The sequence below is a fragment of the Palaemon carinicauda genome, chromosome 42, assembly GCF_036898095.1.
Source record: "Palaemon carinicauda isolate YSFRI2023 chromosome 42, ASM3689809v2, whole genome shotgun sequence".
Lineage (NCBI taxonomy): Eukaryota > Metazoa > Arthropoda > Malacostraca > Decapoda > Palaemonidae > Palaemon > Palaemon carinicauda.
Genome location: NC_090766.1, coordinates 28,228,110 through 28,239,093, shown reverse-complemented (window position 1 = coordinate 28,239,093; position 10,984 = coordinate 28,228,110). Strand labels below are relative to the sequence as shown.

Here is a 10,984-nt window from a genome sequence, read left to right as displayed (position 1 = left end):
AAGTGATTGGTTTTGTAGAAGTTGGAAGAGTTTCATTTGGGGCACATTTATGTTTCCCCACAAATTTGATGAAATGAGAGAGAGAGAGAGAGAGAGAGAGAGAGAGAGAGAGAGAGAGAGAGAGAGAGAGAGAGAGAGAGAGAGAGAGAGAGAGAGAGAGAGTTTGTTATTGTTAAAAAGACATTATAATATTTGGTATAAAATCTAATTAAATATCTTGAAAATGCACTACTTCGCAATACGAGCGTTTTATGTTTACGAACAAGTCATTGTAGATAACGTTAGAAAATCCCTTGAATCTACATTTATAGATTTAAAACTAGATCTAGTACAAGTGTTAAAGCATATTGGGATTAACCACACCAAAAAACCTTTATTTATTTGTTGCTAGTACATAATTAATGTTGGGCCATATGTGTTTATTGAAAACGTCAAGGTCACATTTAATTGTTAGAATTGTTCTGACTCATCTCTTATTGGCATTTTGGCCAGCTGCTCATCGCTGTCCATTGAAGGTCATTCTTTGTTGGAAGCTTCAAAAAGCCCCAATAAAAGCCTAGTCGTGGGTCCCAACATTGTCAGTGAGGTGCAGTAGCCTAGCCTACTCATATCCTGTGAAAGACCACTGCTTCTTCTGAGGCCAGACAGTCAAAGAGCTTTTGCATAAGTGACGATCTTCTTCCTCTTCAACCATGAAGACTTTCATCACTCTGCTGATCTTCGCTTCATCGCTGCAAGCAAATGTAAGTTTACTAGTTTGTCCATTTGTTTAAGGTCCTGTCCTTTTGTTTTCAATCAAGACTTTTTAGGGCTTTTCTCATCATTATTATTGATTTTATAAGTAATAGATTGCAGAATAGTCGTTATGGGGCACCATGAAGAAAATGTTGATTAATATTTTAGATATGTGCATTAGTCCTCTGTGGAATGCTATTTTTCTTTTCCGATATTATTCTTCTCACTATCCTTCAATTTCTTTCCCACGTGTATATCAGTCACAAGGTTCTAGCTTTAAGTAAATCTTGAAATAATCATGTAAATTTAGTTCATTCACTGGAATTTTCAAGTTGAAACAGACAGTTCCTTAAGAATTCAATATTCTTTAATGGGCAATTGGAAGCTTTTGCCTAATTTTGTTACATATCATTATTCTGGAACTGTTCATTTAGCTTAATCTGTCTATTATTCTATTATTGCCTGGCAAAAATTATTCTGATGTTAAAGTCAACACCGTTTGGTTTTATCTTTTCTTTAAACCAACTAATACAATGATCTTTCTGTCTATTACAGGGAAACCCAGGTGAGTAGATTCAGTCTCGAAGCGATCCATTAAACACTTGAACATCAGATCTGTAAGTAAGACATACAAACTTCGTTGACTTTCACTCTCTCGGAAGCAACGCCACGAAAGTGATTTCAATATCAACACTTTATTCACCAAATCGACATAACTGTAGTGGGACATTTTATTCATATGCAGATCTTGTGACAATGAAGAACAAAGATTATTTTAATGTAGTAGGTACATTACAAGGTTGGCCAGGGCATCAGCCACCCGTTCAGATACTACCGCTAGAGAAGTATGGGGTCCTTTGACTGGCCAGACAGTACTACATTGGATCTTTCTCTCTGGTTACGGTACATTTTCCCTTTGCCTACACATGAAATGAATAGTCTAGCCTATTATTTACACATTCTACTCTATCCTAATACATCTGTTAACACTTTGATTACCAAACAATTTTCCTTCGCTCAAGAGATTAACAACTACTGCACTGCACTGCTCAGTGGCTACTTTCTTCTTGGGAAGGGTAGAAGAGACTTTTTAGCTATGGAAAGCAGCTCTTCTAGGAGAGGGACACTCGATAATCAAACCATTATTTTCTAGTCTTAGGTAGTGCCATAGTGTCTTTACCTTGGCCTTCCACTGTCTTGGATTAGAGTTCTCTTGCTTGAGGGTACAATCCATCACACAATTCTATCTTATTTCTTTTCCTCTTGTTATTTGAAGTTTTTATAATTTATATATGAATTCATTTTATTATTACTATTTCATTTAATTGCTCATTACTTCTCTTGTAGATTATTCATTTCCTTATTTCCTTTCTTCACTGGGCTATTTTCCCTGTTGGAGCTCTTGGGCACACTGCTTTTCCAATTAGGGTTGTAGCTTAGCAAGTAATGATAATAATAATAATAATAATAATAATAATAATAATAATAATAATAATAATAATGTCCTCTTTCAACATTGAATTATTATTCTATCTCGCAATTCTATAAATTTTCTATACTGATGCATTTTTCACTTTCGCTGCTGCTTTCTATTATCATATATCAGTAATGTTTGCCATAGAAATCAAGGCGTAACTCTTTATTTCCTTTTCTCCCTTAACGTTTGATATGTTACATGGGCTCCCTCTTTCAATGATAGACACAAATTTGATGAAAACAGATATTTGGAAGAAATGCTTGGGACAGGTGATGAGGCTTTGCTGAGAATCGTTCCGTAGGTTTAAAAATTTGGATGAAGAAAGACCTATAAGTACAAAATCCTGTGTAATCTACCATATGTACTTTGTAACCCATAGGCTAAATGTAACTTTCCCCACATGTTGTAATACTTTGGAAAGATATCCCAGACTGACACTTTCACTACTTGGGTAAAAATGCTCTATAAGATAATAGAAGTAGTTCCATTCATTTCAATTGATTTTCCTTATACACTTGAGGATTCCACATTTAATGATAATATCTAAAAAATAATGTACTAAAGATGCCAAATGAGTTTTATTTTATTTAACAATTTTCCTTTACAAAATATTCACTAGGAGAACCCTGTCTCTTCTTAGATCGAACTCTCTTCAGAGGCTGAGCCAACCCAAAGAATAATAATACTTTCTCTTTTACAGTTCTCGGATCAGAATCAGGCCAACCTGAATCATCGGAATCCTCGGAATCTTCGGGATCAGGTTAGGGACCTCAGGAGTTTCTTGTGATGGCTTCGAATTTAGTGGATATAGTAAAGAGTAAAATCCTTCCCCAGTAAAATTTTTTAAGATTTGATCAGCGTTTGAGGGATAACAATTGGAAGTGAAGATTAAATCTAATGAAATTTATTCCTTCTTCTTCATTTCAAGCCTGCACACTAAATGCCATATGTACCGAGAATGACGGGTATTGTTATAAGGTGAACAGTGGCCATAGCTGCAGTGGCACCTCCTTCCCCGTGGGATGCGACGGGGTAAATTGCTCTTGCTGCATTGAAGGTAAGCGATGGCCCTAAATAATTCACTTTTCAGTTTCTCTTATTCGCAGTTTGTATTAGAAATCTGTAGAGCTTATGTCCAAGTTATAACCCATCTATTTCAGGCGACTAAAATCTAGATTCATATTACATAAAACATGCGCACTTCTTTTCAAAGGAGGATTTTTCTATCATATTTAATACTTATTGGATATTTAGAGATCTTTGTGTTTACTGTTGTATTGTATTATTATAAAGATCATCTTTTAGTATTTGATCTACTAAACATGACTAATGTAACACTCAGTAATTCTAATTGAATGAAACGTTCTTGAAGAATTCGCAGTGTGTGCAAACGAAACCTTGTGCACCGATGTAGGTGGTTACTGCTACAATGAACTTGATGGTGAAGTATGCCTTGACGTTATTGATTCAACTCTGTGCGCTGGTACCAGTTGTAGCTGTTGTCACCCTTGTAAGTCACTTAGCCTCATATGGGATAGCTAATGATGCAGTGGTTAATTATGAAATCTATATTTCAAAACATGCAAATATCTGTTCAGTTATGAAAAAGAGGATTACAAGAATAAGATTAGAATGTTTGATAATTGTTCTCTACTCAATAATTTATATATACTTCCCAACTGATACCTGCTACAAGTTTTTATATTATACCTTATAGAATTAGTTCCATTCATGTCCAGTGATTTTCCTTATACATCTGAGGATTTCATATATAATGATAATATCTAAATAATAATGTAATAGAGATTCCGAATTTTTTTCATTTTACTTAATACCTTTCCTTTACAAAATGTTCACTAGGAAAACCGTTTCTCATCTTGGATGGAACTCTCTCCAGAGGCTGAGCCAACCCAGAGAATACTAATGGTTTTCCTTTTACAGCTCTTGGATCAGAATCAGGCCAAGCTGAATCATCGGAATCCTCGGAATCTTTGGAATCAGGTTTGGCACCTCAGAACTGTAGAAAAGTCATTCAGATCCTTCCTGGCCGATAGCAGGCAGAAATATCTGGCAATCCCTTTGATATTTGGACATTCTCCTTCTTATAAATTTTCAAATCTGATCATTATGCCCTTAGTTATAAGGGCATTATTATCTTTTTGAAGGAATGTTTCACACTTTATGATTACTTATCATTCACTTTCTTTATTTAATACATTTCCTTTACAAAATGTTCAATAGGAGAACCCTGTCTCATCTTAGATCGAACTCTCTTCAGAAGCTGAGCCAACCCAAAGAATACTAATAGTTTTCCTTTTACAGGTCTCGGATCAGAATCAAGCGAAGCTGAATCATTGGAATCCTCGGAAACTTCGGAATCAGGTTTGGGACCTAAAACTTGTTGAAAAGTCCTTCAGATCCTTCCTCTGGAAAACCTGACTACATGAAAGGCTTGGCCGATCGCAGGCAGAAATGTCTGCCAATCCCTTTCATATTTGGACATTCTCCTTCTTATAAATTTCCAAATCTGATCATTATGCGCTTAGTTATAATAGTATTATTGTCTTTTTGAAGAAAGGTTTCACACTTTATGATTACTTATCATTCACTTTCTTTATTTAATACCTTTCCTTAACAAAATGTTCACTAGGAGAACCCTGTCTCATCTTAGATCGAACTCTCTTCAGAGGCTGAGCTAACCCAAAGAATGCTAATAGTTTTCCTTTTACAGGTCTCGGATCAGAATCGGCCGAAGCTGAATCATCGGAATCCTCAAAATCTTCGGAATCAGGTGAGGGACCTCAGAATTGTAGAAAAGTCCTTCAGATTCTTCCTCTGGAAAACTTGACTACATGAAAAGCTTGGCCGATCGCAGGTGGAAATATCTGTTAATCCCTTGGACATTTGGACATTCTCCTTCTTATAAATTTTCAAATCTGATCATTATGCATTTAGTTATAATAGCATTATTATCATTTTGGAGAAAGGTTTCACACTTTATGATTACTTATCATTCACTTTCTTTATTTAATACCTTTCCTTTACAAAATGTTCACTAGGAGAACCCTGTCTCATCTTAGATTGAACTCTCTTCAGAGGCTGAGCCAACCCAAAGAATACTAATAGTTTTCCTTTTACAGGTCTCGGATCAGAATCGGCCGAAGCTGAATCATCGGAATCCTCAAAATCTTCGGAATCAGGTTTGGGACCTCAAAATTGTAGAAAAGTCCTCAGATCCTTCCTCTGGAAAACCAGACTTTATGAAAGGCTTGGCCGATCGCAGGCAGAAATATCTGGCAATCCCTTTGATATTTGGAAATTCTCCTTATAAATTTTCAAATCTGATCATTATGCGCTTAGTTATAGTAGCGTTATTGTCTTTTTGAAGTAAGGTTTCACACTTTATGATTACTTATCATTCACTTTCTTTATCTAATACCTTTTCTTTACAAAATGTTCACTTGGAGAACCCTATCTCATCTTAGATTGAACTCTCTTCAGAAGCTGAGCCAACCCAAAGAATACTAATAGTTTTCCTTTTACAGCTCTCGGATCAGAATCAGGCCAAACTGAATCATCGGAATCCTCGGAATCTTTGGAGTCAGGTTCGGGACCTAAAAATTGTAGAAATGTCCTTCAGATCCTTCCTCTGGAAGTCCAGATTACAAGTAAGACTTGGCCGATAGCAGGCGTAAATATCTGGCAATCCCTCAGACATTTGGACATTCTCCTTCTTATAAATTTTCGAATCTGATCATTATGTGGTTAGTTATATTAACATTATTATTTTTTTGAAGAAAGGTTTCACACTTTATGATTACTTATCATTCACTTTCTTTATTTAATACCTTCCCTTCACAAAATGTTCACTAGGAGAACCCTGTCTCATCTTAGATTGAACTCTCTTAAGAGGCTTAGCCAACCCAAAGAATACTAATAGTTTTCCTTTTACAGGTCTCGGATCAGAATCAGGCCAAACAAAATCATCGGAATCCTCGAAATCTTTGGAGTCAGGTTTGGGACCTCAGAATTGTAGAAAAGTCCTTCAGATCCTTCCTCTGGAAATCCTGATTACATGTAAGGCTTGGCCGATAGCAGGCGGAAATATCTGGCAATCCCTCAGACATTTGGACATTCTCCTTCTTATAAATTTTTGAATCTGATCATTATGTGCTTAGTTATATTAGCATTATTATTTTTTTGAAGAAAGGTTTCACACTTTATGATTACTTATCATTCACTTTCTTTATTTAATACCTTTCCTTTACAAAATGTTCACTAGGAGAACCCTGTCTCATCTTAGATTGAACTCTCTTCAAAGGGTTAGCAACCCAAAGAATACTAATAGTTTTCCTTTTACAGCTCTTGGATCAGAATCAGGCCAAGCTGAATCATCAGAATCCTCGGAATCTTCGGAGTCAGGTTAGTTACCTCAGTATTGTAGAAAAGTCCTTCAGATTATTCCTCTGGAAAACCTGACTACATGAAAGGCTTGGCCGATCGCAGGCAGAAATATCTGGCAATCACTTTGACATTTGGACATTCTCCTTATAAATGTTCAAATCTGATCATTATGAGCTTAATTATAATAGCATTATTATGTTTTTGAAAAAAGGTTTCAAACTTTATAATTACTTATCATTCACTTTCTTTATATAATACCTTTCCTTTACAAAATGTTCACTTGAAGAACCCTGTCTCATCTTAGATCGAACTCTCTTCAGAGGCTGAGCAACCCAAAGAATACTAATAGTTTTCCTTTTACAGCTCTTGGATCAGAATCAGGCCAAACTGAATCATCGGAATCCTCGGAATCTTTGGATTCAGGTTTGGGACCTCAGAATTGTAGAAAAGTTCTTCAGATTCTTCCTCCTGAAAACCTGACTACATGTAAGGCTTAGCCGATAGCAGACGGAAATATCTGGCAATACCTTGGACATTTGGACAATCTCCTTATGAATTTTCAAATCTGATCATAATGTGCTTAGTTTTAATAGCATTATTATTTTTTTGAAGAAAGGTTTCATACTTTATGATTACTTATCAATCACTTTCATTATTTATTAACTTTCCTTTAAATAATGTTTACTAGGAGAACCCTGTCTCATCTTAGATCGAATTCTCTTTAGAGGCTGAGCCAACCCAAAGAATACTAATAGTTTTCCTTTTACAGCTCTCGGATCAGAATCAGGCCAAGCTGAATCATCGGAGTCATCGGAATCTTCGGAATCAGTTTAGTTACCTCAGAATTGTAGAAAAGTCCTTCAGATTCTTTTTCTGGAAATCCTGACTACATGAAAGGCTTGACCGATCCCATGCAGAAATATCTGGCAATCCCTTGGACATTCTTCTACTTATAAATTTTCAAATCTGAAGTTATGTGCTTAGTAATAATAGCATTATTGTCATTTTGAAGAAAGGTTTCACACTTCATGATTACTTATCATTCACTCTTTTTATTTAATACCTTTCCTTTACAAAATGTTCACTAGGAGAACCCTGTCTCATCTTAGATCGAACTCTCTTCAGAGGCTGAGCCAACCCAAAGAATACTAATAGTTTTCCTTTTACAGCTCTCGGATCAGAATCAGGCCAAGCTGAATCCTCGGAATCCTCAAAATCTTCGGAATCAGGTTAGGGACCTCAGAATTGTAGAAAAGTCCTTCAGTTTCTTCCTCTGGAAAACTTTACATGAAAGGCTTGGCCGATCGCAGGTGGAAATATCTATTAATTCCTTGGACATTTGGACATTCTCCTTCTTATAAATTTTCAAATCTGATCATTTTGCGCTTAGTTATAATAGCATTATTGTCATTTTGAAGAAAGGTTTCACACTTCATGATTACTTATCATTCACTTTTTTTATTTAATACCTTTCCTTTACAAAATGTTCACTAGGAGAACCCTGTCTCATCTTAGATCGAACTCTCTTCAGAGGCTGAGCCAACCAAAAGAATACTAATAGTTTTCCTTTTACAGCTCTCGGATCAGAATCAGGCCAAACTGAATCCTCGGAATCCTCAGAATCTTCGGAATCAGGTTAGGGACCTCAGAATTGTAGAAAAGTCCTTCAGTTTCTTCCTCTGGAAAACTTGACTACATGAAAGGCTCAGCCGATCGCAGGTGGAAATATCTGTTAATCCCTTGGACATTTGGACATTCTCCTTCTTATAAATTTCCAAATCTGATCATTATGCGCTTAGTTATAATAGCATTATTATCATTTTGAAGGAAGGTTTCACACTTCATGATTACTTATCATTCACTTTCTTTATTTAATACCTTTTCTTTTCAAAATCTTCACAAGGAGAACCCTGTCTCATATTAGATTGAACTCTCTTCAGAAGCTGAGCCAACCCAAAGAATGCTAATAGTTTTCCTTTTACAGCTCTTGGATCAGAATCAGGCCAAGCCGAATCATCGGAATCCCAGGAATCTCCGGAATTAGTTTAGGGACCTCAGAATTGTACAAAAGTCCTTCATATTCACCATCTGGAAAACCTGACTACATGAAAGGCTGGACCAATCGCAGGCGGAAATATCTGGCAATCCCTTGGACATTCTTCTTTTTAAAAATTTATTAGTATGTTTACTTATTCGACTTCAAGAACCATTGAAAATTGAATACTTCAGTTAATAAATAAATATAATCCATCGTTTTTGTATTTACCCTTTAATCTCACATTCACAATAAGTTTCACTGCACAGTAAGCCTCTTTGATGGTATGGAAAACATTATACTCTATAGTTTCCAATCACACATGCATCGTGATTGGCTGCTACTTAAATGGTCTTTGATCTGCTGTAGCCACTCCACTTGCTCATAAATAAACATTATTTTCATACTCCACTTTTCTGGCATGTGACACATGGATATGATGTTGACGCCATTCTCGTAGGCTACTATTCAAGTACAAATACCTATCATATGTTTTAATATTATTATTATTGTTATGTTTACATGAATCTGCTGTTAGATGGTGGAATCAATCCAATGGTTGTAAGCAGAGCATGGTTAAGATGAGGGTCTGAACCAAGTCGCTTTCTAGAATTTGTGCACTTCACAGAATTTGGCAGGGTGTCATAGTCTTGCAAGAGTTTCATAACAGCCACTTTATCTCAAAAATGGTCTAAAAGATCCCATATACTCAATATCGCTGCTATCACAGACATACATGTCATTTAGATAACGATTTAGTTTGAAGTGTTTTAATTCACACAGCTTGAGTCACAGGTTACCGGTTCTTATGATGTAATTGTTTTGTGTTTTCCTTTCTTTTATATTATTTGGTCTTTTATTGCATCCACATCTGGTCTAAAGTTTCTTTCTTCTTTACTTCATTTGATTTACTTAATAAAGATAATCTGACTATTTTCTTTCAGTATTCGTCATATGGTACTTTACTCACTTTAAGAGCAGTTTACCTGGTCCTATCACCTGCAGAAAATTATTGTGCCTTAGAGAACCTACAAGATTTGGTTGATATATATATATATATATATATATATATATATATTATAGATACATATATATATGTATATATATATATATGTATATATATATATATATATATATATATATATATTATTATAGATACATATATATATGTATATATATATATATATATATATATATATATATATATATATATATATATGTAAATATCGGTCACACTGGCATTCATTACGAAACTCTATCTTGGGGATATATATCCACTGGAATTAATTTTATAGTAATAGCTTCTGGCCGAGAATGAATTCAAACCCCTACCTACTCAGCCGAACAAAATGTCTGCGAGGACTCTACCAACAAAGCCATCAAGAGAGTGTTAGTTATATATATCTATCATACACACACACACACACATATATATATATATATATATATATATATATATATATATATATATATATATATATATATATATATATCAATATATATATATATATGTGTGTGTGTGTGTGTGTGTGTGTGTGTATACATACTGTGTATATATATATATATATATATATATATATATATATATATATATATATATATATATATAGTGTATATATATGCATATATATATATATATATATATATATATATATATATATATATATTTAAAGGGAATTAAATGGTAACGATTTCTAAAAAATTGGTTACAATACATGAAAAAGGCACACCCACTCTTTTAACTTGCCATCCATTTGCAGATGATTGCCTATAGCTCCGCAACGTTTTTTTTTTTTTTTTTTGTAACATGATGTTATTTCTCTGTAGTGGATTACGAGAATCCCCCAAATGCTGTCCAGAACATCTCCTCAATAAATTCTCCAGTAACCATGGCTAGAAACGAACAACAGGACGCGTGTCTCTTCGGGGGACTGATAAACAACTTATGGTCTTGGGTGATGACGCGTGAAACCGTCACAGTGTTTTAAAACATCTTTTATAGCTTGGCGGCAGCGGCAGAGGTTACCAGCTTCCCGCTCACCTGGTATGGCCATACGCATAAGAAACCTTACGTTTCAAAATACCGTGGGAAGCTCTTCACTGCAACCTTCACGGTTGCTACAGTCGATGTGGCCGAACTCTTGAGAGTATCACACAAAGCAATCCAAGATGATTGTCCAATCTATAGTATCATAGAAATTAGAAAACAAGAAAGTCTTCAACCTCTTCAAAGCCTTAATATATATGAATATATATCTTCTTTCCCACCGTTATCCCGACATTAAGGTGTCGGTTGTCGGATGTACCCTCTCCAATGCATTCTATCAAAGACA

At 35.1% G+C, this 10,984-nt stretch overlaps 1 protein-coding gene and 1 long non-coding RNA gene across 2 annotated transcripts; both read left to right on the top strand.

The window, feature by feature from the left end:
* The first annotated feature begins 2,909 nt into the window (after nt 1-2,909).
* Nucleotides 2,910-4,588, top strand: LOC137632777 (uncharacterized). Its single transcript, XR_011042121.1, has 5 exons — nt 2,910-2,972; nt 3,141-3,269; nt 3,585-3,722; nt 4,154-4,213; nt 4,535-4,588. It is a non-coding gene; the product is annotated as an uncharacterized lncRNA (long non-coding RNA).
* Nucleotides 4,589-4,655: 67 nt separating this feature from the next.
* On the top strand, nt 4,656-7,977 carry LOC137633064 (sericin-2-like). Its single transcript, XM_068365229.1, has 9 exons — nt 4,656-4,686; nt 4,944-5,003; nt 5,353-5,412; nt 5,758-5,880; nt 6,167-6,289; nt 6,575-6,634; nt 6,980-7,102; nt 7,386-7,444; nt 7,786-7,977. Exons 1-9 carry the CDS (start codon nt 4,656-4,658, stop codon nt 7,975-7,977), a joined length of 831 nt encoding a protein of 276 aa, XP_068221330.1.
* Nucleotides 7,978-10,984: the final 3,007 nt, after the last annotated feature.